Raw genomic sequence first — 27,335 nt, 5'->3', positions numbered from 1 at the left:
ACTCAAACAATTTTCCCTTTCAAACTGTAAAAATGCCTTGATTTTAGTGGTTTGATCCTTTTACTAAATAGAACTTTTATATTTTCTCATGTTTGTTACAGGAAAGTCAGTCTCATTGCCTAGAAAATTGTGGAGCTGTTTTAAACGGCACATTACACTCAGTTCCTTTGCTGACAGAACAGAAGCGATGGCACTCCTTAGAAGATATTCAGGTCAAACGAAATTCCAAACTCATCTCAATAGGGTCTCTACGCAGCCGGTGGTTTTTTAAATTCTTTAATAACGCAAGTTACCGTAATAGTGATGTCTCGCTTCGAAAAACAGCTGGCTATACTGATTTACAGCTAGAGCGAGAGAGCATTGTCTGAACTTGTCTTTTTTTTCTTATTTCTTTTTTATGTTTTGGTCTTTAATTGATGCAAAAAGTTTTTGTCTCCAACAACATTAACTTCAGCCAAGTATCAATTGAGTATTTAATTTCAAAGCAGTTGGCCACATTGATCTTTTGTGATCTAATGGTATGCTATGAGCTCAATATTTATCCTTTCTGGGGAGTCGCAGAGGATTTATTTCAACGTACATGTAACAGTACTTTTTCTCAGTTCATTGTCTACTGTCTGTATTGTAAGGGAAATCGGAAAAAATGTCAAATTAATTTCCCAGCAGCCTTGTCATTTAATTGTCTTGAAGGAAGCAAATTCTGGTTTTTCATGGCGATATTGGCCTGGCTTTGTGAAAGTCAGTCAGAAAGCAACTCGTAGCCAGAAGTATTTCGTTTGCTTTTGTGATTTTAAAAGGCTGATTCCGTTACGTCGAGAACAAGGTAAAATTTTGATTTTCACAAGTACATATGTATACATACAGTATATTGTATCAAATACCAAAAGAGATTGCAAAACTAATGGTATAAAGATGTAAACTGCACAACATCTGTTTAACCCATTATTTTCATAATAATTCTGAACTACTCCTCCTTTCTCTGGAAAAGTCTTAGTTCTATTTTCCAAGTATGTTCCTCATACTCAAATTCTACATAGTTATTGATATCTGGTGCAGCACAGCTCTGCTACCTCTATTATTCCTGCTGTTAGAAGACATGAAATATTTTCCTCAATCTAATCCGTAGAATGTACAAATTTTATGGAACAAGGACTTGAAATGTATTTCAACAGTGCGTTTTTTTCTTATTAGTCTGGTTTAGTTTCCTTCTGAAGACTTATGATTTTTTGTTTAGTTTCCCTCTGAAGAATTGTAATTTCTGGTTGTGTAGGTATTCTTTTCAATCTGAAATTCAAGTGTCATTTCAGGATGGTGTCTACAAATTTTACCACCAAGTCTCCATCATATAAACTTAAACTTTATCAGAAATAATATCACTGATCATGAGCTTCCTGAGCTTTCATTTACCTGGAGAGGCCTGATTGGTTTTCAGTCAAGTTTAAAACATCTTAATTTTTAGTGAGTGACCCTTGTTACCTACATATCTAAATTAAAAGGATAAATGCTTGGAATAACCCTTGTTTTGAAGAAATATGAGGTTTCAGAAATTGAAAATTGCTGTTTGAAAGATTTTGGTGCTTATTTTGAGCAATCCCTGCTTGCCGTAACTTTTAGCTGTTTTATACTGTAAACAGGGGGTCATTAGCTCTTCAAGTCAATTCTAGTATCAATTCTCAAGAGTCAGTTTCTGTGAAATCTTGAGCTTCTCCAACCAAATTTTTTAGATCTATCCTAATTTCTCGGCACTTAATACACAAAAGAAAAAAGGTGATAAAACATGAAAAAGAGTCCTGAATTTTGTTGACCCGTTAAATATTCATGGGTCCATCAAAGTACAAGGGTAAAAGTGATTGTGGAATCAGGTAATTTTTATTGCTTAGCAAATGAAAGGTCTTAAAGAGTAATACTCTCCTCAGTTTTGATGAAGTAGCAGCTGGATTGTTTAAATTTTGTGATTTTCAATTGGACAAAAGAAATGGAGTAAAGTGATTAGCAATCCCAACCGCCAACCGGCTTTGTCGTCCTTATGTCGGATGAAATGGACTAGAAGCTAAAGTCATCTTTTAAGTTTCCAAAATTTTGTCTTCAAATCTATTTGACATAGCCACGTTTATAAGACTCCTGTTAAAGCCAACCAATTACGTAACATTATTCTTGCCAAGTCAACGAACACAAAATTTCAAGCATCAGGTTGATGTGTAACCTAACGCAAAGTATGATTTGCAGATATCTCTAGAGGTGAAATTTGAAGGGCTAACCTTTCTTGTAGCAAATAAAAAATAGTCAAACTTAATTAAAGCTACTGTAGCAACAATTGCGCAAATTTTTTGATAAGAAGTCTATTTGCCGCAGAGACCCCTTGTAGACGAACTTGCCTCACTTACACGTATCCAATCTGAATTTGGTTCACGATACACCCCTAACTGAATAACAACTAAATAAAACTGAGTTATCAATGAATAGAAGAAACATGTTGGTATCAACTAACACCAAAATTACTTCTATCGATTGAAAAGTTGATCACCACTTTAGCTCAAAACTGAAAATGTGCTCTTAAACTTGTTTATACTTTTGGCGGACCATTTATAAATTACATAATGCCATTTCACCGCTTTTTTTACTTCTGTTTGCCTGTTTTTTAATGACCAGAAAGTTTTCCAGAAACAACTCGCACCCCCTCACTCCCCTGCTTTAATGTATCAGGAATTTCAAACATCTTTGAAGATTTTATTCTTAACTTTAAAAATTGAAAAAGGCTTATTTTTGTAATTTTTTAAAGCAAGCTGAAATTTTCTTGCCCATTGATAAGAATTATAGCTTTTTGTTAAAAAGTAACGCTCTTTGATGCAGGAAAAGTTTTTAGTCAGTAACCAATAGTGTCTCTCTTTAAGGTAACTAAAATAGAAGACACAAACCTGATTAATGATGAATAATGATGGAAGAAAGAGTCCTTAGGGAAAGTAACAAGTTTTTTTTTTTTTTTTTTTTTTTTACAGATTTATTACTAATATTTCAACTTGAAGCAGAAGAAACGCCCCTAGAATCCTTTAATTTTTATCACAATGCACCGTATAGATCTCAATCTGTCTATTTCTTCTTTCCCCTTCCCCCCTTTCCAAGTTTTTAGTTAGATGACAGTAGAAGTTTGATTTGTATGTATTTTTAAATAGGGGCTGTTCATCAATGAGTGCAATATTTAATGTTTTTCATCTCTTAGCTGACTTTAGTTTATAACTATTTTTTGGCGATCATTACTTCGTTTTTCCTCAATTTTAGAAGAATTTTTTTCTCGTGTCTGCGAAATGAAATGATCCTTTACCAAAGCTTCTAACTCTGCTTATCACTTAATGGCTCAGTTTAAGACTCTTGTTTTTAGGTGAATTCATCCTCCACTTTTCGGAGAGCCTTCCATGCTAAGACATGCATCATTCCTCGTACAGACTCTGCAGATATTAATTTTTATGAATGTTACGAAGTTGATTGGGGAAGAAGTTGAGCTTATTTGTTTAAAAGCTTTGTGCTCTTATCTTTTGTCATTTTATGTATTTATCTAGTGTATATAGCAAGAAAAGGATGCCTTATGTAATGCAGAAATATTTTTGTATTAATTAGCGTTCCAAAAAAGTGCCAGATCAGAAAACATATCTTCGGTATGCTAATGTATTAAAATTTGTTATTTCCCCCCCCCCCCCCCATTTCTTACCACTTACCTTCATTTAATTTATGTTACTCTGATTTTGCCTGAATTCTCCAAAAATGTGGTTGTTGTAATTTTTTCATTCATTCGTAGCCTTAGCCAAAAAAGGCATTTGTTAAAGTGAAGTACATTATAAGACTTCAACAAAATCTTCTATAATATGTTTGTTGTGCGTATCATTAGTTGTGTTTTTATTGTTGATATTTATAGTTTAGCAAAAAAATGATACCATTGGTCCAAACAACTTATTTCCGTTTAAGGCATTGACAGAACTTCATTACTTCTTTTAAAAAATAATATGAGTGATCGAACCCATCACCTTATCGCTATCATTGTGTCATTCACCTTGGTCTTACCGATCATTGACTTTCTTACATTTGCATTGATGCTTTACCGGTGAGGTGAAACCATAGTGAAAGGAACCATGGTATGCATCTTTGTGGAGGGAAAATGTCTTTTGCTGTGTTTTTCTTGAATTCAAAATTCATGTTAATTTGTGACAGAACAATTCAGCGTGTGGACCAATGCTTGTATTTTTTCTGATGTATAATTATCAACCATCGAAGTGAATTCTATGACACATGCAACTGCAACATCTCAGATTTCTACTTTAGAGCTCCTCCCAGCCCTTGAAAATGTTACGTACTAAATCCCGTAATTACTCTCAAATAAAAACCAAATCAAAAATTAAGATTTGATCCCTAAATGGGCGTATTAGTTTCTGTGAGCTTTTTTCTTGGCCAAGCTTTTATGGAAGAATAAAAGTTTGCAGTATATAAAACTTGTTGCGTTCTGGCTTTCCATTTCTAAGTCAAAAAAAGGGAGGTAATCACTCACTTAAAATTTTCTGCATTAACGTCCTAGGACACTCAATGAAGGATGAGGAACTTTAGATAAAAATAAAGTTCTGCACATTGGTTTTATCAATGGTATGTGTTAAATTATTTAGTTACCATGTAAACTTTGTTTTTATAATTTTTTTTCTCTCTTTCTCTCTCTATGTATTTTTTAAGTTATCTACAAAAATAATGTAGATTAGTAAACTGCTATTGTGAAGGACTGAGAGCTTGTTTTGTTGAAAACTAATAATCGTTCCTTCAATGAATTTCATGTAAGACTTGTTTGTTTTTATGTTATCTGGTCAGACTGAATCCTGATCAGAATAATGTTCGCCTTATTATTGTAAAGTTATTTTTTGTTGACTGTGCATCATTTTGAAAAATGCTCTGTCAAGGATCAATGGAAGGAGACTTCAAGTAGTTCAACTTTAAAAATTATGTACGCTCTAAGAACTCTAGTTTACCTATCATCTTGTTGTGCAATTTCTCCCAGTAAGTAAACTTCATTCAGGGTGTTAACTTTAGCAACATCTACATATTTATGTAAATTGAAACCAAACTTGAGAGTGTTGAAGAACTGTTAACCCTGCATTCATTTAGTTTATTCAACTCCATGTATTTTCGCCAAAAATAGTATGAAATTGTGTTGTTAGGTCTCAGTAAAATTTTTACATAGACAATTTGGCCACCAGACCAGGTCTGAAAAAAACAGGCCATGTAGAAAAAAAACGTTTTCAAAAAATTCCTCCCACAACCCTGTAAGAAGTCTAAGTTTTACCAACGTCTGTTATTCATTCTAGGGTGTATGAACTTTGATCCAAGTGTCCAAGTTTTGATGTAACTCACCATCAGTGGCCAGGAAGTAATAATGAGAACTTCAAATGAGTTTTTATTACAATGCGTTTTTGCAGTATGTGCTTTTTTTCTACAAAGCTATTCGATTGAATCAGTGAGTTCGAAAACACACCAACTCCGGGAAAAAAAATTGTTTAGGAAACACCTAAAACTGCGCAGCTCGAAGAAGTTAGTTTAAGAAAAACCTTATTGGTGCCAAAGGACAAGTATCTAGAGACTTTGTAAAGCACCAAGTTTAAATCGATACACCATGCTTGATGACAGAGAGTCAAGCGTTTAAAAATTTCCGAGTTATTTTTTCGACCTGAATAACGCTTGAATATTTATATAACTTGTTCGTAAAGGATATACTGAACCGAAAAAAGAAAACCGCAAAATCGGATGGTCACCCGTTTCCCTTGAAATGCCCAAAAATTGGTATTTCCAATGAAAAACTTCGATTTTTTCTTTTTCCTGTCCCTGTTTTGAGCACTTCCGATTGCAATTTCGAAGTTTCCTTTTGCAAGCAGATGTTTCTATTGATAAGTGTCACTAAACCGTAAAAGAGTGAAAATCAAAAAAACCCGAGTCGGTGTGTTTTCGAACTCACTGATTCAATTAGACTATGAGGATGATGTTAATTGTATTTTTGCTTTTCAACCAATGTTAAAAGTAAACGCTCAAATCTTGTCTAGGAGTTGACATCCAGACCATCCATCGTTCGATTCGTTTCCCTTGCAAAATTTTGGAGAGAAAACATATTGCTTTGTACTCTAATTCATACCTTGTTTAGAGGCTCATTAGACATCAAAGCGTTTGTTTTGTACCAATATAACTTGAAAAGGTCTCAAAACTTGTTGAAAGCTTTGTATATTCTCCGGCCAGGTGGGCCCTCATCATTAATCATGAAAGAAAGTCCAATTTATTTGTTTAGAAATTGCATAGCAAAATCTTAGGGTCCTGTTTCTTTCCTTTGAATTCCATTTAGGGATTATGAAGGGATTTTGCTGCTTTCGGAATTTTAACTTTCATTGCGGTGACTTCCCCCTCTTTTCTCCTTCCTCCATTTTGTAGGTATTTATTTATTTTTTTTATTTTTTTATTTATTTTTTTTTTAAAAAATTTGACTTTATCTTCTATTTTCATTGAGAATTTCTCTATGCGGTATTTTTCCATGTCAAATGCTCCCTTGTTTAGTTGTTTTTTCTTAATTTTTTTAATTGTGTTTTGATATAATTTTTGTGAGCTATGCCTCTCGCATCTTGACCGTGAAATCTATTGAATGTAAATAATGTGCATAATTTTCTAGTTGATTTGAAATTGATTTTTTTAATTTTTTAGGTTTGTTAAAGAAATTACTGTGATGATATTTGTAAATTGGCCTGTAAAAAGTTGTAATTACTTATGATCAAAATAAAAGATAAACACTCAAGATAAATTTTTGTGTACCATGTCGTTGTATCATAGGTTAACTTTACCCTCAAGGGAATAAGCTTTTGAGTTGACATGCCTAATCGGAGAGTTCAATGAATCATGCTAACAAGTTGTCAAAGAGACACTTGTTTAGATTAAATGAAATTGGGACCCAGGGCTCGAATTTTGTTGCCTACGATCAACTGCAAGTTGCAAAACCTATTCTCTAAATTCAACCAAAAGTCTGCAAAATTATATTCTAAGCTCAAGCTGTATGCAAGTTGAGTTTTTTCTACAGGAGGTTTTCATAATTTTTTTGTTTTCCGATTCCTCGACTTTTCCCTGACACTAAAATTTTCGAATTCCCTGACTCTTCAACAAAAATTTTGCTTAGATTTTTTTTTTTTATTAACGCCGACCACCATTACACACTGCTCGCAAAATTTCTTCAACTTTTTTATGCTTTTCCTGACTTTCCCCGGCCGCCGTAAATTCCCTGACTGTCCCTGACTGTCCTAGATTTCCAGACGGCCAGAAGCTCTGTCACAGCAGACTTAAGCCATCCTTAGTTCCGTAACGGTGCGAACTATTATTTACTGATTGAATAACAAGGTCAACATTCTTGCCTCAATCGCAGTCGGCCACAAATCTGCCAACAACATTCGGGCCTTGGACTCTTTCTCTAGAAATACAGAAATAGAAGAACCACAAAGATACTAGGAAACAGAACTAATTTATTCTGGATACACCTAGTAGCAGAGAATTAACAAATTGAAGAAGATAGAAGCTTTGTCTGTGAAGCGCAAGAGGATAATTAGTTATTGCACAATTAAAGAACTCTCGTTTGGTTCTCAAATCCATTAGCCGCTAAACTTCATGGAGAAAAAAAAAGAAGACAGTCTGATTTTTGTCAATTCCTGATTTATCTACTCCATAATGTAGGTGGATACGGTATGGCAATGTTCCTGCAAAATCAATGATACAAAATATGTAAAACAGATCATAACATTCATTGTTACGGCATATTTCGACACAAAATGGAGTAAGAATTTTTTTCCATAAATCACACCATCCTTTTAAAAAATCAATGACAAAAACGTTTGTGTCCATTTAATCATCGACCTCTTTTGAGGCTGGCCAAAATACGAACACATTTTGTACTTTAAATTTTTCAAAGAGAAAGTTACCGAATTTATCATCAACCCCTACTGAAGTTATGGCGAAAAATTCAAGAAGAAAAGAATAGATCTAAAATAAAATATTTAGGAGACATACTTCACATCGCGTTTTCATTTTACATTGAGTGGTGAGTCTGGCAGAGATAGCAAAGCCTTTGCAGATAATGGATTTGAGACCATTGAAACAAGAGGAAAAAGTCCAAAAGGACAACTATACGTAATGAAAATTTAAATTAGGATTGCACATTTGAAAAATAAATCATTCTTCTCAAATTGTGAGTATTAAGTACAAAAGTCAATAGGTATCAAAAATATAACGACATAAAACTTTGGAACAACAGAATTAACAACTTACCCATTAGAATTTCCCTTTCTTAACATTACAGAAACAAGTATTTTACATAAAAAACTAATAAAACTAAAAAGAAGTATTCGACTACTACCTATGGCTTGAAGAAAATACAGTCAAAATGAGCACATAATAATTTAAAATAATTTGAAAAATGAAAAATAGGCCATGAATCCTATTTGAAAGCAAAATTATAAATCAACAGAGGCTTGTCTTCAGCCTCAGTAACAGTAGCTGGAATTGAGATTTGAAGAGCAGCTAAAGAGAGGGCAAAACATGATAACGCTACTTCTTAGCCTCTTGCCAAAATATATCAATCAAGAAGGCAAACTACCACTCAGTCACGCAAAATCATGAACTGTTTATCGATATTAATGCACTCTCTGTTAGTGCTCGGTTAAACTACTTGTGGAAAATGGCCATATATGATAATAATACCAAGTAACTAAACTAAGAGAGGTAACAATAATACAGGTAATAATTAATAAAAATTTAACCTTTTTTTAATGCTATTTTTCTAACTAATTTATGAAAATACATAAAATAAAAGGTTACCATGGTAACTACTGAAGTCTTTTTGTGACAAAACAAACCAATGGCATTGAACAATTTGAAAATAAAAGGGTTGGCTACTTCTACTGATGTTGGATTGAGAATATCTATGCCATGTATACATAGCATTTACTGAGATAACAACTAAGTAAAAGAGATGAGATTCGTCTTACACACTGGTATGGCTGCATTTTTTGCGTACTACAAAACGCAAGAAGGCAAGACTTTTTTCCTTTATTAATTTCATTTAATATTAATACGCAAAATGCGTTACCATAATTACAACTCTCTTCTGTACTTGCACCACATACTGACAGTGCCTGAAAAAGAAGGACTTTTATGTGAAGCCTCAAGTAAAAGGACGTAATAGGAGTCTGAGATCTCAAAAAGACGTTTCTGGCAAAGGAAATTCACTTGACATCATGAGTAAAATATGTAAAGCCCTCTCTTGAATTTAATTGATAACAATAGTTTATATCATTAAGAGCAAGAGAGTCGGCGGTATTTCGCATTTATGCATCAAATGAAAGAAATTGTCATGATAATGATAAAAATATTATGCACATTTGAAAGCTTGCACTGAAAAGTTCTGGAATGTACATTTAATCAAGCAGACTTTCCACCAATATATCGAGTAAAAAGTATTGAATTTTTCCTGAGGAAAAATGAGGTCTTTTTCTAAAAATCCGATTACGTACACTTTTTCTACCCTAGGGTGTGAACTTCATTTAAAAAACGTTCTTTCAAAATATAACGGACTAATTACATTGTGTGGATTGTACATGCAGTTGCAGCTTATGCAAAGCATGACTATTACAGAACTGAGGTCGCACAAAAATTTACAACAAAAATTTAATGAAAGATGTTCCATCCTAGAGAATATATCACTCGAACAAATCCCACACCAATTAAATATAACCCGAAGCGTAAAGGTATAAAATTTGATGCATCATAGCAAGTATGAAGTACCACAAATAGCTGCAAGAAAATCGTATGTCGTATATGTTGTGAGAAAAGAATTTGACAGACTTGGCTATTTGATGCCTAGTTGTTGTAACGAAAAAAAGAACATTATTGCTGCTGTTATGATTAGAAACTAACGGCACTTCCTGGCCATTCTGAACCCAGTTTTAAATCTGAGTCGGCATTTCTTTAAAGTAATAAATACAAAGTAGATCGCTAACAAACAAGAAAGTATGAGATGGAAGAGAAGTCCGTCTCTTTCAAAGAAACTGATTATCTTCTTTTGACTACATTTTTCTCTAGTTTATATTATCTAAGACCAGATTTAAATTCAACAGTTAAAGATCAGCTTGAAATGCTTCATCTTTTTTGAGCAGCAACAACGATGGCCTGGACTGCTGTAAGACAAACAGGTTGACAGAAGTCTTAAATGACTTTGTATCCACTGGACTGTGTCCCAGTGACAGTTGATTGTCACCAGTCTAAACTTCGTTTCTGTGAAGCAGAATCTGGACTTACGATGGAGATTGGACCGGAGACTCCGAGAACATCGTGGGAGTCCTTGGTAAAGTACACCAATCGGTAGAGGCCAGGCTCAGAAATCAGTTGGTCTGTGAGTGTTACCCTGAGTTCTAGCTGACCATCAGACATTTTACGACTTAGGGTGAAGATTGAGGGAGCCGTTTCACTTGGCGTTGATGAGGCAGAGCACTGCTGATCACTATCCTGTTCGTCAGGTAGGTAAGAGTAGCTTACGTAGTCATCTAGGCTTGTGAAGTTGTCCTTGAAAAGTCAAAACACGCATAGAGTTTAATTATCACTCTTACTATTACAAATGAGAAAGTATGATGCAAAAGCTGACTTTCTTTTTTTAACGAGAGATAATTTGAATAAATACTTAAAGTTACTGCAATGGCATAAATGAGAAAAAAAGCACTGATTTTTCATAACATAATTTACTGATAACTGCGAAGTGAAATTAATAAAAGAAAATTCCGGAGAGAACTCTTGGCACAAAATTCTCAGGGAGCACCAAAAAATGCATATGAATCAAAAACTCAATGCAGTGAAACAACAGACAAGTTATTCTGTTACTTCAAAATAGTACGAGTATAAAGGGTGTTCAAACTTGTTGTGAGAGGTTTCTTTTAGCCACAGTTACTATGCAATGATAAAGTTAAGCTACTCGGCGGGGGCATTATACTTGAGTTGAACGCAATAAGGAGCACTTACATGGAACACACCAATCCAATCAGCCTTTGAGGGCTTGACGTCTGCATCAAAGATTATTTGAACACAATTTTCTGAATCGATATACCACTGAGAGTTGACGACAAACTCTACATGCTGCTCGACATGATTGCTGAAAACCTGTAATCAGAACAAAAAATAAAATTAACAGTTTTTTTTAAACGTAAATGAAGCAGATTATCTTCTAGTAAAAATCTTTTGAGCTGAATTGCTACTCACAGTAAGTAAGATATTCAAAATTTGGTGGAAAATAATATTTTCACATTTATCGAAAAATAAGTTATTGTCATATCATACCTCTATCAACATTCCTTGGTGGTAATTATAAATGGATCAACGTCGTTAACCTTGATGTGTAACAGACAACCCCTGCTGGAACGGAGCAGCTATGCAAATGTTGGCCATGCTCAGACTAAGGAACACTCAAAAGGGGTACATACTACTCAAGAGTTAGGATTTGTATTATAAGGAGGTGTGAATATTTACTCCGCCATAAGAACTCAGAGAAAGGGCATTACAATAAAAGAAGGAGAGAGGACGAGTAAAGGAGAGGGAAAATAACTGTACACCCTTTGAAATTCAGGAATAACCTTAAAAAGCTAACAGGAAATTGAATGAATATCACAGCAACTGGAGTAATCATAATTGATATAAGAAAAGTTGAAGAATGTTTGGCTTCGCAAGTTTCCGTAAAAATTCCATTGATATAATCCACAAAATATTTACAGATTTCTTCACAAATTTGAGTTTAACTTGCATATACTACATTTCATTATGATTGTGCTGAGATGGTTGGGTTGCCGTTTGTTAAAATAATGATTTCGTGTAGACTTGGACAAGGAACACAAATTTTCCGGCAAAGACAGGCTAAAATTACAAAATGACTGCCGAAGACATTATTACTGGGTCATTCCATGTGAAACATACAAGCCGTACAACCCATCAGCTTGGGAATTTGATGGACATCTTTTTTTTTTATAATAAAACCACTAAATGGTTACTTCTTACGAAATGTTGGACCTTAAATCCAAAAACTTGCCGAGTAAATTATGTTTAAAGTTTTAGCAAACTGATTGAATATGCTTCTCAGACTCTTGAACAAAAGGGTCATTTCTTACAATTTAATTCACTACCATCTCAGGTTTTGCACAATTTAAAAAAAAAAAAAAATTGACACTATGTTAATGAAAGTATGCTAATTCTGAAAGAGAATGTATTAAACATTCTACTACACTCATTGATGTGCTGCAATTGAATTTTGGTGAAGACTTCGTGTGATTTTTGCTTTGAAACTTTGCCTTGATTAAGATGTGTTTTATATATGCTCAGGATCATTTTAGAAAATTAAAAAAGAGCCCCATTTGGGTCATTTTAAGAAATTGAAGTATACAAGGTTTTCCACCTCAATAGTTCCAGTACTTCAAAGAAGGCAAGGTTTTGTTGCCTAAGGCAGACAACATCATCACCAAAAATCAACTGCTGCACATCGCATCATCCCTCTGATGTAAGAGTTCATCTCTATTTTCACATGGGCTGCGGAAAACATAGACTTTCGCAGAGCACAGGGCTCTTGTGGAAATTGAGATACTCCCTTACGTCAAAGGAATGACAATCTACGAGTGTAATTAGAGCAGTAATAAAGATAAAGTATGTGTATGTATGTATGAGCCGCTTTTACGGCGCGCTAGGGCGCTCTGCGACGCCTATTCTCTACAGGAATCTGTCATGGTAGAGATCCTCCGGAAGCTGGCATCTCTCCATCTCTTCACGGATGCCCTCTACCCACCGTTTGGCTGGACGCCCTCTCCGTCGCCTACCTGGGGGGACCCACTCCAACACCTTCTTCGGCAACCTGGTATCAGCCATTCTCTGCACATGCCCATACCATACCAATTGCTTGGTCATGATATCGTGCACAATCGTCCCCTCAACGCCCATTATCTCTCGGACACGTTCATTCCTGACACGTTCTCTCCTCGAGATTCCAGCCGATCTTCGCCAGAAATCCATCTCGGTCGCCTTGAGCATTTCTTGGGTCCGCTTCTTCAACTGCCACACTTCACTGCCATAGGTGATAATAGGCTTGACAACCGAGTTATAAATCCTTTTCTTGTTGTCTTTGGAAATCCTTTGGTCCCAAAGGATCCCATTAAGCATGGCGATGGCTTTCCTTCCTAGAAGATTACGGTCCCGAATGGCCTGATCCAGCTTCCCATCCGAAGTCAGCTTCACCCCCAGGTACTTGTATTGTTCGCAACTTTCTATATGTTGACCATCCTCCAGGACTATGCTTTGCTGAGCACCTCCGACTGACATCTTTTTTGTCTTACGGACACTAACCTCGAGGCCCCATTTGCGGTACTCCTCCACCAACTTCCGGGTCATATACTCCGCGTCATCGTGATCTTGACTTATGACTACCTGGTCGTCAGCAAAGCATAGCGTGAACAGTGTTTCCTGGTCATTCAAAGGGACGCCCATGCCGGCACACTTTCATTTCCATTCCTTCAGAACGTGCTCTAGATATATCTTAAACAGCGTCGGTGACAGACAACATCCCTGCTTAAGCCCCTTGGTGACAAAAAAACCGTCTGAAAGCCTTCCTTGGCACTTAATTCTAGCAAAAGCCCCCCGATAAAACTGCTTGACTGCCCCAATAAGTCCTTTACTAAAACCAGTTTCTTCTAGGACTTCCCAGAGTTTCACAAGATGAATACTATCATAAGCCTTTTCAATATCCAAAAACACTAAATGAAGCTCCCGGCCAACAATTCTCTTCTTTTCGGTTAACTGGGTAACACAGAACAGATGATCAGCGGTAGACCGACCAGCCCTAAAACCTGCTTGCTCCTCCGCCTCGAACGGGGTCCACTCCTCTTCGATCTTCGCTTTCAACACTTTTCCATAAATTTTACTTATCGTTCCTGTCACCGCTAACCCTCTGTAGTTCCCACAGTCATCCTTCCTTCCTTTTTTATGCGACGCTGTTATCCAGGCCTCTTTCCATTCTTTTGGGATGTCATCACCGTCAATGCACTTCTGCAGCAAATCCCTGAGATGGTTAACCAACTTGCCAGTCCCACATTTAATTAACTCGGCTGGAATGTTTCCTGGCCCAGGAGCTCTTCCATTCATCAATTCCCTGATTGCTTTGACCACCTCCTCAACTCGAATTTCCATTGAGTGATCCCCGACTATATTTTCAGCATTCCCCATTTGAAACTCTGGTCGTCCTTCCGTCAGTAATTTATTAAAATGTTCGTCAAGCTGTGAGATTGTTATCGGAGATATAATGTCCCGTTTCATGTCCCTTTTTAGGCCTTTGATCAGCTTCCAGCTCTCAGCACTCTTCCTTCCCCCCAGGTATGTGTCAGTCCTTGAGCAGTTGGTCTCCCAAGACTCGTTTTTCTTCCTGGTGATTAAAAGACGAACCCTCGCCTGGGCTTTCCTATACGCGCCGCGGGTGTCTGCAGTCCTAGAAGCCAGATAGTCATGGTACTTCCTACGCTTTTCTTCAATTACCTCCTCTACCTCTTTGTCCCACCAGTAGGGTTTCTGTACATCCTTGCTCTCATTACACATACCCAGGGCTTCCTTCGCAGCTGAATGTATGCAACTTTTGATGAACTGGTACAACTCTTCTGCAGTATCGAAAGTTTCTACTCCCAGTTTCTCATCCAGCCGCTTCCTGTAGAGCACTTTCACGCTTTCATGCTGTAAGCTATCGATGTTGTAGTGCACTTGTTCGAAAGATAAAGGAAATGTAAAAAATGACATTATTCTTTCATACAATATCTTCATCTGAGAGATTGATATCAATTTTTCTTCTTGCTTTTTTTTTATATCTCTTAAGAGGAATGAAATTACAGCAGGACGTGTGTTCTATTTAACGCTAGCATTAGGTGAAGCCACTGGGGTGCTCAATTTGGTGCTCAATCAATTTTATCAATGACTCAACTTCCTTATCTAGCACTTTGAAGTCATTAATTTTGACGGAGAAGAGGTTGGCTTGGAGATTCTTTCCGGTCTGCCTCAGAAGAAATAAGTACTCGCATATTTATAGCAGAAGCTTGTTCGTGGCTCCTCTCGATCTGAAGTCAGTATTTTAATTTGCTACCCGACATAAAGAGAGTTCGTTTGTAAAGTCATCGGTATGTTCATTAGTGATTAGATCGACAAAGTCAACGTCGCATTCATTGATACTGGATTACTGCGCCTATACTGGATCGACAATTTTGATTGCAACGTTATTAACCAAGCATTCAAGGTTTTAGTTGAGTCCTTTAGTGCCCATTTTCCTGGCAGCCCTCTGAATCTTTAGACCATTCAAAGCATTCCCAATCAGTGGGCCGGTGCCAAGTTTGCTTGGTAGTTAGTTTGCTGTAATCCGACTGTGAACAGCTACGTCTGGACTGCCTGTAAACTGCGAGGTTATTAAAAGAGCCTGATGATGATGCAAGTTGAATGACCATCGCCTGAAATTGAGGCAGAAGGTTTAGACAAATTTGTGTGCAGCATTATCATTTTGCTAAATGATGAAGATAGTATCATGATGGGTAGCTGCAATTAATGTGAATTTAGTCGAAAAATTCATCATGTGGATACACTATTCTGCAAGCATGGTTCAAGAAGAGGTCTTGTACAGTAATTTCGAGGCAAATGTTTAAGTGTGTAGTATGTGAAGCTTACTACCACTCAAAGCTCTACTGCTTGGTTTTTTATGTAAAGCGGGGTAAAGACCAAGGCAGTTGAGTTGGTACTGATTTTTTTGGAGATACATGACTCTTTATAGGTTGAATGAGTGCTGGGTTTTTAACTTCCGGTCCGTTGACAAAGTGTCAATTTGGTGAGTGGTTCCCTGTCACCCTGGGAATCTTGTGGTGCTTAAATGAGAAGGAAACTGAAGAATCGGAGGGGTAAGGTGAGTCTTGACGTTTTTTCAAGAAAGAGCTAAATTTGCGCTTCCTAGAACTCCTGAATTCAATCGATGGTGTGGAAGCACTGCTCATGGACGGCTTCCAAACTGGAGACTGGGACCGTTTGAATTGATGGGATGCCTGTTTACTATGTTTCCGCTCCAGACTAATGTGTTTCCTCCAAAATGGGTGGTGCCTTCGAGACAGGAGGTGAGATGGATGCAAAAGAGCATTGCCAAAAGCAGTGGCTGATTGCCTACGAGACCGGGATTTGTTGTTTACAGGTTTTACCCAAGTTGATAACAGATTTCGAAACATTTTTGGGCGTTGTTTTTCCTTGAACACCTAAAACAGAGGAACTTCATGTTATTGGTTAATGTCCATCGACACAACCGCTGAACTGGAAACTTCTGTGGTGTTTAGAATGTTCCATCTCAAGCAGCACGTGAAGCAGCAGGTGGTAAGCAGGTTTTCAGGTAAAGCAGCTGATGTAAATTCATTCAAAAACAAAGAGCGACACTGAAAAAAGCCACAGAATCCTGGTATTCACTTGTGTGCAATACTGTTTTTTCACAGACCCTCAAGGGTAGAGGTAGAACTTTTTAACTTTTGCGGTTATCAACTAATATTAAAGAAAATTCTCGAACAAGAAAGAACAGAACAGACAGAATCTGAATCATACTTCTGCAGGCACTCAAAGGTATTGGTTTCCGGACATGACTATCTTCCTTTTGCGCATCACTTTACGGGGATCACAAGGGGAACTCGATCAAAAACCTGCTAGGAGAACCGATTGTCTGTCATTCTGAGCACATATCCTTACCAGACCAACTGCTTGGACCGTACATGATGCCGCCAAAGCTCCGTTCCATCCTGGGAGGAGGTAGCGTGGATGTCCTGTCAAAAGTTTGTGACAAGGAGTGGAGGGAAAGATCAGAAGGTGTTCATTGCCTTATGATCTGTGAGAGGATGGGGAGCAACGGTAATTGAGTGTCACAGAGCGAAGCTGTGCTGTAAAAGCGGCTGTTACAAGGATGGACATAATAACAAGTCAATATGAGATACATTAATATTTTTCTTCTCCTTTTTTTTCCATGTCTGGTAGCACCATGGGAACCACCTTTAATTTTCCTCAGCCAATGATGAGCAACGAAAATTGGACGGTCATTTAAACTACTCATGAATTTGGTTGAGCCAGTGTCATTACAAAAATGCTTTCTGATTGAGACCAGAAGACTAAAGGAAAGTGTCGTTTGGAAAACTCCTGTTCACTGCTTAACATTTACGATAGTACTGATTGACCTCTAATCGAAAAAAGGATAGGAAAAACCAAGTTCTTGTGCAGAAAATAAGGCAAAATGAAGATCTAAAAAGAATTCATAACATTTTCTCCCAAAAATTAGAATTAGAACACACTTACATGGGGAACAAAAGGATACACTTACACTTACATATAAAGCACACTTAAAATACACTTACATATACACTTACATATACACTTACATATACGCTAACATATACACTAACATATATCAAAGTAGGACTAAAAAACTGTAAACATTAACGAACACGAATAAATTAGTTGATGCTATAAAAACTCAGGAATTTCATGGGGTGAACTGAAAAATATAATAAGGATAAATCCATGGAGGAAAAAAGGAGGTGATAGCATCTTGAGGATTATTTACCCTGTTACATAGGTCGGTACAACATGGCGTCAATATTCCAGCAAAATCCGGTATTCGAAGAATGGAAAACGGACCATAACATCAGATTTTTTTGCTTGAATAAACTCATGCTATAATTTCAAACACTTTATATAGAATGACTTTTTCCCGTGAACTACACCACTTCCAGGAAAATCAAAGATAAAAATCGTCCGCATCGATCTGCATCGTCAAAAAAATCCAAGATGCCCGAAATGGGAACACCTCCTTCTTTTCTCTATGGGATAAATCCGTGTTGTGACAGCTCTCTACTGTCATCGTCAGTCATGCTTAACCTCAAACAGAGATTCCTTATTTCTGGGTTAAATTTTGGAGCTTGTTAATTCATTATTCTTGGAGGTATAAAAATGAAGTCTAATGAAATAAAAAAAAAATTGAGGTTGTCACCAATTTCTTCCGAGAATTCTGAAAACACAGCAACTTGGATATATCTCAATATCACAATGGAACTGATGAGGGAATTACTGTTACAATTGAAGCGCTGGGTGCACAAGCACTTCTCAATTGCAGTGTCTCAGAATCTTTGCTATCGTTTCATCCATTATGATCAAAGCAAAAATATGTACCTAATTTGTTTAAACTTCTACAAAATAGAAAATATTCTTTATAATTTTACGACGCTCTAATTAAAGAATTTCAGAAAGTTTTCCGGCAAGTTTCCTCTCAAAAATTCAAAGCAGTGGAGATTCTGCGCATCTGATAAATGCCCTTTCTGCATCAAACGCCTCCATTTCTTTTAAAATTAAAACTAGAACGTTTTTACCTTCTCCTTAACTGAGATTTCTATTCTTCTCATCGATAAAAAAAGACCCAAAGAACCACTAGTGGTGGTTGTCTAGAGGTGCAATGCTATTCTCATCAAAACTTACGGTGAAATTTGATCTATGCAATAAAAAATACTGAGAGTAACTCCTAACAGAAATTGTTTTATTGATGCATGAATTCAAACTTTTTGATGATAAATGGAAAAGAAAAAAGAATGAATCTAATTGAGTTACATTGCGCATTAAACGTTGTCCTAACAGTCTCTGCGGAATGAAAACATGACAAACTCAATCTTTGCCCTTCGGCTCAGCTGTTGCACAGCGGTTGTCAGTAGTTTAAACAACATAGGGCAGGAATGGAATACTGCTAGATTAAGAGGCTTGCCAAAACTGACATAGTGTGCAATAGTATTATCGTAGACTCCAGTTTTTCTTTCGAGTGGAAATTCAATTTTTTCATGATCAGTGCAAGATAAACATGCAAACATCCTCGGTAGGGAGGTAATGTCAGTAATATTCCTTGCGCGAAACAAGTTCTGTGGAACATGGAAATTTTTAAAAGCAACATACACAAAAATGCTTGAATTCCCACCTTGTCTGGTGGCCTGTTGAAAAATTTTTTGTATGCAGTCAATTCAACATAAGTTGACGACATCGACTGCAGAATATTTGTAAATGCAATTTTAAAGAGTCTAAGCAGATGATTTAGATATTTTGGTATTACCTTAATAGTAAAACGGGATGCCACAGGTTTGTGATCACTGATCCCATAACTTTCTATACTGTGATAGGAGTCCTGCGTAAGTTTTAGTTTTATGTTTTCGTATGCATGTTCATTTACTTTGTATAAAATCCGATCCGTCCAGGCTGGTCGTCTCCTAAAAATTGCAACATTTATACCTCATGAAATGTTTAATACACTTAACTATGCAAAAACTGTTTTGGTTTAAACAAGTTTTAGGAACTAAGATTTTTATTTTGTTAATAGAATACATTGAGGGTCCAGAGCAAAAGAACTGTAATTAATTATATTTTCCCTGACTCAAGAAATTAGGGGAACAGGGATCCTATTTTTGGAACTGGCTTCCCCATTTTTCAAACTAGCCTTACCATTAGAAAAAGATCCTTTCTCCTCCCAAAAATTTTAAAGCTAGATTCTTTCTTTGGCCTCCATTCATTAAGCGCCTTGATGTTGCCGAAAACGTGCAATAATCATGGTGATTTTAAATACATGCGATTTAAATGTAATTGACCGATTGGCCTTCCCGATTTTTACAGTTTTCCCAGTTTTGTATACGGAAGTTTCTGCATCTTTGCAGGGAAAACCGTGCCACAGCTCCATCGCCTGCAGCATATTTTGCAAATTTGAAAATGCTGGTATTACTTAGATATCATAACCAATTTTTAATGCATATTGATCCCTTTATAAGTTTGCTGAGAATGCAATTAACTCGATTTTTCAGAAATTGGTACTTATATTTCGTTGGCTCTTGACCAGAGATGCAAAATTCCATGATGAAATGAACTTTCAATTTCATGAAAATTTCATAACAAGTTAAAATTTGGTGAAATATTCTGAGAAAAATGTTTCATGGAATTTCATACCATAAAATTTCATTTTGCATCATCGCTACAGACATGAGCTTTAGAGAGGTTTAGTAATAAATTGGTCTAAAGGTACGACAGCTTTCAAGAGATTTGAGTGATACATTTTGTTTCTGTCTCTGAGTGTTCAGGCGTGCCATTTAAAGAGGAAAGGTGGAGGATGGTTGTTCATTTACCTGGCCCGACCCGGAGTTCTACCTCAGAAAACCGCTCATTAAGACAAGAGTGGAAAAAACGGATTAATATTCCTGATGATATTTTTCCCCAATACTTCACCACCGCTGCACAGTACTTCATTGAAACATAAGTAATAAAAAAAAACAAAAAACCTTTTGCCACTTTTGGCTCAGCCCTGCAAAAACCTAAAAATGGCACCACTGTGAAAATGTAACATCAATTCTTGAATTCTATGCTGATAGTAGTACCTACAAAAAATATTAATAAAATGGCAAAAAAAGAAATAAATAAAATTATCTTACTTCAGATCATATTCCATCGAGTTCAGAGAGAATTTATAAGTTGGAGGGAATTCAATATCCCCCTCTGAAAGCCCATTGAATGCAAGTCCTTCTCCCATGACCTGCCGTAACTGGTCATTTTTGAGCAACTCCTGAAAATCACCTTCCTTTTTCCTTGCCAAATTTACTTGTCTATCGATTTCTAAGCTGCTGTAACGAACAGGATCATTGATTCGGAAGTTCAGATCACCAAACCAGAAAATATAGCTGAAATTTGCAAAGAAATAAGAGAAAAAATTAGCAAAAGGACTGTTGGCCGAATAACATATATATTTGAAAACATGTTACTGAATTGTGCAGCTTATACTTGCATACATACGTAAAAGCCGCTTTCATAGCACTCTATGGTGCTCTGCGACACCTAGTTGCCAAAGTCGCCTACCCTCTCAAAGCCCTTCAGGGAGTTAGCACTCCCTTATTTCATCTAAAACCCCCTGTTGCCCCCTTTCACTAGACATCTCCTTTGTCTCCTTCCAGGTGGAATCCAATCAAGCAACTTTTTAAGCAGCCTTTCTTCCGTCATCCTGTTAAAATGACCATTCCAGAAAAGCTGTTTGGTCATGACATTGAATACAATTTTATTTTGGACTCCCATGCTCTGACCCGAGCAGCTGCATACAACTTCTCTACTGGCTCTAAGAATTTTACTTCTCATGTGGTCAAATATTTTTTCTTCTCTCGTGGACTCATTATTTTTTTCAACAAAGTTAATAATAATAGGTAGATTTAAGGGATTTTAGGACAGCGTTATGATACAAAAATGTTAGTAAAATCTTACTAAGTTTTCTTATTACTTACTCATGATACATAATTTGAGTGGCATCATTACTAGCAAATTTTTGATCTGTTAAAATTGTTTCATAATCTTCGATTCGATCTTTGAGGTTGTTGTCATGCGGTGCCAGATGCGAGTTGACAAAGCACAAGGAGCAACCATATACCTTCAGACGAATTGTCACTGCACCTTTGTTACCCTAAAAATGCAAAATGGTAAATGTAACATTCAATCTACAAGGCCGAAAAAGTGCTGTATGATCCTGACGGTACTCGCAGTTTTTCATGCTACGACCTTGCTCAAACATTTGTTCATCAAAAACGCAACTTCTAGTGTGAATTTATGGTAAATGAAAATATTCGCCCAGCATACTTTCGGCATTAAAACAGAGTTAATAAGTTTTTACTTTACACGGGTTCATTATGCGAACTATTCATTTTGGACTTGATTGACCCATTGAGCCTGGGTTGTTCGTATGAGTGAATGAGATACAGATAATCGTGAAGAGATGGTTTTTATTTCTGGAGAATAAAACTAGACTGTACTAAAACGAAAATAGTATCAGTATCATAAAAATCAGTAAAATAATTCTTACCCACAAACCGTAGATTCCTGTTCGAGTTGTTTCTACCTGAACTTCTCGGAGGTGTTCAACATGTTGGCGTAAAGAGAATACTGTAAGCACCAATCCAACCATACGAACAGATTTGACTTTCACATAATCATGAGATGCCAAAGCATACCTGTAAAAAAAAACTGGATGAGTTCATTGTGGCTGATTTTAATTTTGGAATTTTGACAGACTACCCTAATAAGATATTGAATATTTAAGAAAGGCATTGTTCATGAAATCAGTATACTCCATTAAAATTTTATAACTGGATGAGTTCATTGTGGCTGATTTTAATTTTGGAATTTTGACAGACTACCCTAATAAGATATTGAATATTTAAGAAAGGCATTGTTCATGAAATCAGTATACTCCATTAAAATTTTATATTAAACTTAATTTAGGGTAACTGTCATCCAATTTTTTTATTAAAATATGAAAAACATGGCAAATTCAGTAAATTTATTCAAATTATATTAAATGATACAAGGCGCTTACTTTAAAAGAGGGTATTTTCTTTAGGCTCCTGATAAACGGAGAAATTCTGAAATGATATGGCACACTTTCAATCAAACTAGTGGTGCATTTACATTATGTCGATTGGTAATGATATCAAACAGAAATTCCAGCAATGCAAAAAATACTAAATTTCACAATCAATGGATTATTGCAAACAAGAGTGAGTCCAGAAAAGTAAGGTGATCAATGAATGCAAAGGAAAATCATAACCTCAGAAAAGATGCGCAGGAATCTGAGGAGTTTTTCATTTCATTCCTCATTTAATTCTTTGGTCCTTGTCAGTCAATAAATCAGCTATGATACACACCAAGCTTCACTTCAGAAATAAAATTAAGCTTACATAGAAACCTAAGAAAAACTTGTTCACAATTTAATATTTTTATCCCTCGTTTTCTTGGCAGAAGATTCACAATTAAATTAGCTTTGGCTTTGTCCGCAAGATAAGAATAGACAGAGCTCTCTTTGCGCTTTGTAATATATTGATTTTCAATGTCTTGTGCTGACATAAATGCAATGCAAATTCTAGTAACGCTTTATGTTGTTACTTGGATAACAATGTGGATAAAGATAGAGACATCTCACCGAAAAGCATTAGTCCACGGATTATCAAAAAGCGAGTCTGAGACAAGGCTTTGAGGCTGAGCTTTCACTTCTTGCAACCTGGAAAAAATGAGAGATCAATTGGTTAAAAGAAAAAATACAAGCTGTTGAATATTAACGCATACATTACTTATCTTTGGAATTACTTTACTGCGTACTAAAAGGCTGAAAAAATAGAAATCTATTTTTTGATTACATAGAGCCGATCTCTAGGAAAACCTAGTCAAGGTTACAGAGAGTTCCAAGCATTCCCCCAAGTTCAATCAATTTTCTCATTTTTTAGCCAGAGTTCATAATCCTTTCCTATGAAGAAAAAAATGCTCTTGGAAAGCTCAAGTTTTTTGTGTATAATTTGATAATCTTTTCATTACCTACACTGCAAAAAAGACAAATGTTAAAACTTTATCCGATCAAAAGTTAAAGTCTCTTGAAGATATTGACACCCCTTCCTTCCCGTGTTTTCTGGAGCTAAATGCAAAAATATGATTATTTGTTAGGGTCCTAGGAAAACTGAACCCTCTGCCGAAACTTTGAAATTTCTGGTTAAAAAACAAGCTTTCAGCTTAAGCAGTCATGAAGATACATTTCCTCATCACTCAGCTAATTTTAGAGAACTTTTGATGCAATACTTAGATTTTTTGGTAAAATTATTATACCAACACCAACTTGTCGGACTTTCACAAGAACTCCTAAAAATTGAGGCTGACAATCTCTGGGATTAGCTGAGTAATTGGAAGATTTTGCTGTTGCAGTTTGTTTACCTGAAAGCTTGTTTTTTAACCTGCGATTCCAAAGTTTTGAATTGTAAGGGCGGTCCACTGACCCTACGCTTACTGGATGATTCTCTGAGTCCTGAAAAGGTTCGATTATGCGGAGGGCCAAAAATGTCGATTTCGCATGATGTCCTTGTAAATAAAAGCCGTATACTCACCCAATTACATAAAAATCTGGTAAGAGATCTTTATTCTTTGGCAGATCTAAAGCATTTCTCACACTACCACCAGGAGATTTTGTGGCAACATTCCATGTTAAGAAGTACAAACTGCAAAAAAAAAAAACACATAATTTTTTTTTTTTTTTTCCTACTTCAACTAGCCTACAAGGGCTAATCCTTGCGTTTTAGTCCCGTCCTGCCTTCATCCTTACAACCAGTCCCAGCCAACTATTATTTGAGACCATCAAACTCCGGTCGCCTGGCCGGGAATTGAACCTGGGACCTCCTGATCATAGAGCTAGCGCTACAGCCATGGCGATTAAGATTACTTTCCCCATTGAAACCTTTTTAGGTCAGGGCCTCTCCTTATGATAAATTGATCTTCTAAAATGCTGCCTCAACTCATTAACTTGTTCAAACCAATTTGATTTTGAGTCAGGTTCTGTGGAAAGATATCACAGACAAATTAAAGTGGACTCCCAGGAAAAAGCGATTGTTTTTCCTTTCCTCCTACTCAGAAGTAAGTTTCTGAGAGTTTCATTTTTTGGACTGAAAATCAATTTCAAATATTATAGTTTATGATTTACTGATGTCTCATGAGAAAATGACAACTAAAATGGAACCATTCATCGTCAAATTTTAACGTTTAATTTAATTTGATAGTATTCAGAATTCTATCAGATGATTACACAGTTAACAATTCTCCAACTCATTATGGCATTTAAGTGGTTTTCAGCTTTCTATCATCAATTTTCTGAAGTATAGCATCGCTTTTACTCAGAAAATCTCACAGAGCTCCAAATTTGAACACCTTTATTAACTTAACTGAAGTTTACAATACACAGTCTACTTAGAGTCGACTAATGAGATTCCAAATGCTCCTGACCGTTAGTACAGCTTCTTTCACCAAAATTATTAATGCTCATACCCCAAGACTGATAAGAATAAACAGCTAAGCTCCTGCGTCGTACTGTGGTTGCAATTTGCTTTCAATAGACTCTGGCTCCATACCATTCAGTGTTTATTAGTTCATTAAGGAAATTTAGACTGAATTGGGTGAAGCTGTTTTTTATTCTCTTTTTTTCATACTGAAGATCTTTGACAACAAGATAAAAATTTGTCCATGTTAGATATTAAATGGGAAATGCTAACATTCAGATTCTACTAGGTGCCATGCATATAATGCACGAAGAAATCCGGCTGAGGAACCAAAAATACAAGGTACTAACCAAATAGCACCCCCAAAACCTGTCGCATCTTACCATGCTAGTTCATTAAAAATCTTGCTCTTAAGTAGGTATAAATGCTTCATAGTGACTAGGCTTGCTGGCACCTTAAATCTTAAGGTGGATTCAGGACAATGATTACCATGCTCTCTCCCAGTAGCTGTGAGGGCAATACTGGGCAAAAACCCTTCCAATATGTTGCGATCATTTCATCTGCAGCTATTGGCAACTGTGTTGGTGAAGAGTAAAGGAAACGGAAACACTAATGTCAAAGGTTACTCCTATATTTCAGAGGTAAATAAGAATTACCCAAAAAAACAACATTTAAAGTGCATGGGAAACAAACCTCAGATTATCCATTTCGATCGCAGAGAAGGAATCCAGGAAGCAAAGCAAAGTGATGGAAACAAGAACTGATGACGGTTTCATTCATATGGAGGTTTGGAGGATGTTCTCACGATTAGAATTAGGAGACTCAAGGGAAAGAAAGGTGCTGTCCGACTGGTCATCAATGGCATTGAGAATTCTAATCAGTCAGCTAGCCAGTTGGAAGAAGTTCAAACACGATCACGATCAGGGTTGTCACAAATCCGTAAACAAAGAACTCCGGAAGAACGCAATTTACACGCAGGCTGTACCAAACAGCCGCATCAAAGGCTTAGTCAACAGCCATCAGTATCACGGTGTAGTTTTTAGAAAGTTCAACTTTTACTTTCAAGGAAAAAAGTCTGTTTTTTGCTTTCTGGACTTTGGAACTTTCAAAGCCAGCATTTGAGGTTAGGTTGGGTTGAGATAAGCGAACTCGAAGGTCTCAGGATTGCAGATTGACTAGCGACAACTAGCGACAACCAGAGAATAGTGGCTTAGACAGTAAGTTGTATCAGATTTAAATTATTTAATAAATAGAGGATTTTTCAAACAAAATAACTAGATGAAATCCAGAATCAAGACTTTACTTGAGTGGTAAAATTTAATATAGATCATTAAAATTCCGCGAGAGTAAATGTTGCTTGCAAGAGACGTATAAATTAGGGTGGTAAGCACGGTCGAAGAGTCAATTTGTAATCTGATTGGTTCCCATATTTTCCAAAGTTTCAAGCGGGAATTTTCAACTTCCACTAACGTCAAACGAAGAGCGAAGAGTAACTCATGCTTCGTAAGGAGTATGCCAATGTTGACATCAAATAAAGAGAGGGCTTGTTGGAATGAGACGAAAGATGTGTTGATTTGATTGTTGCATTCACTGTTGTAGTAATCGGGTATGGAGTACTTAAATTATTGTGAATAGAGTGTAATTTGTTAAGGAATGGAAAATTAACAAAAGATGATTTAATTGCCTTATATGAAAGAGCTCGGTTAGCTGAGTTCACAGTCCTTCACAATTTTTTCCAGATGTGAGAAATTATAGCAAATTATTTCCCCACTTAAACACTAAATTTCGGTAAAAAAGATCATCCTATTCTAATCCCTCCATTCAGAACAGAAGGTGTGTTTTTGCCCTTCATTTATTGATTAGTTTTCATCAACAAATGATATTCATCAAATTTGAAACGAGAGGTTTCTGGAGTTTACGGGTCAATCAATCATAATAGAGACTGCTTACAGCTTACTTTAATTTCTATCTTCGAGAGCATTCTAACAGCGTGGCTAGAAGTTAAATTAAATCATGACATATCTGTGTGTCATTGCGTTATGGAAATTCATCATCACATATATTTCGGAGATACTTCATTAGCAGTCAGATTTGCATGAAGAATAGGCTCAGTAATTAAAATAATTACCTAGGAGGTGTGGGATGAACTTTTTCAAATTCCATACCTATTCTTTAGGAGTTGGTCAAGCATTTAAAATTATCAGCTACCTCATGAAAAAAGCCTAAAAATGCTCACATCCTGATAAAATCCAACTACTTAGGCAGTATTACCTACAGCAAAAGATATATCTCAGAATTGAAGCGCTGGGTGCAAAAAGGGCATTTCTTGACTGCGGTGTTTTAGGATCTCCGAAATTGACTGTAATTAAAGCAAAAAGCATGAAAATTGTTAACATTTAAAATAGATTTTCT

General features: G+C 36.3%; 2 protein-coding genes across 3 annotated transcripts in view; one reads left to right on the top strand and one right to left on the bottom strand.

The window, feature by feature from the left end:
* The window catches only part of LOC109037403 (receptor-type guanylate cyclase Gyc76C), a 98,621-nt gene extending 91,813 nt beyond the window's left edge, over positions 1–6,808 (top strand). For both annotated transcript variants that reach the window (XM_019052054.2, XM_019052053.2), the window contains exon 23: positions 102–6,808. In XM_019052054.2, the coding sequence (XP_018907599.2) occupies positions 102–368 (267 nt within the window). In that variant the 3' untranslated portion in view covers positions 369–6,808. The remainder of the gene's footprint in view (positions 1–101) is intronic.
* Positions 6,809–7,497: 689 nt separating this feature from the next.
* On the bottom strand, positions 7,498–26,052 carry LOC109037405 (inositol polyphosphate 5-phosphatase K). The gene is made up of 9 exons (XM_019052055.2): positions 25,617–26,052; positions 24,042–24,152; positions 23,093–23,170; positions 21,977–22,124; positions 21,405–21,580; positions 20,568–20,813; positions 19,208–19,361; positions 11,059–11,196; positions 7,498–10,608 (listed from the first exon to the last, which is right to left on the bottom strand). The coding sequence occupies exons 1-9, from the start codon at positions 25,697–25,699 to the stop codon at positions 10,300–10,302; spliced, it is 1,443 nt and encodes a 480-aa protein (XP_018907600.2). The 5' UTR covers positions 25,700–26,052; the 3' UTR covers positions 7,498–10,299.
* Between the last annotated feature and the right edge of the window lie 1,283 nt (positions 26,053–27,335).

This window comes from Bemisia tabaci, chromosome 5 (assembly GCF_918797505.1).
Source record: "Bemisia tabaci chromosome 5, PGI_BMITA_v3".
Classification (NCBI taxonomy): domain Eukaryota; kingdom Metazoa; phylum Arthropoda; class Insecta; order Hemiptera; family Aleyrodidae; genus Bemisia; species Bemisia tabaci.
This window is presented reverse-complemented; position numbering and strand designations above follow the sequence as displayed.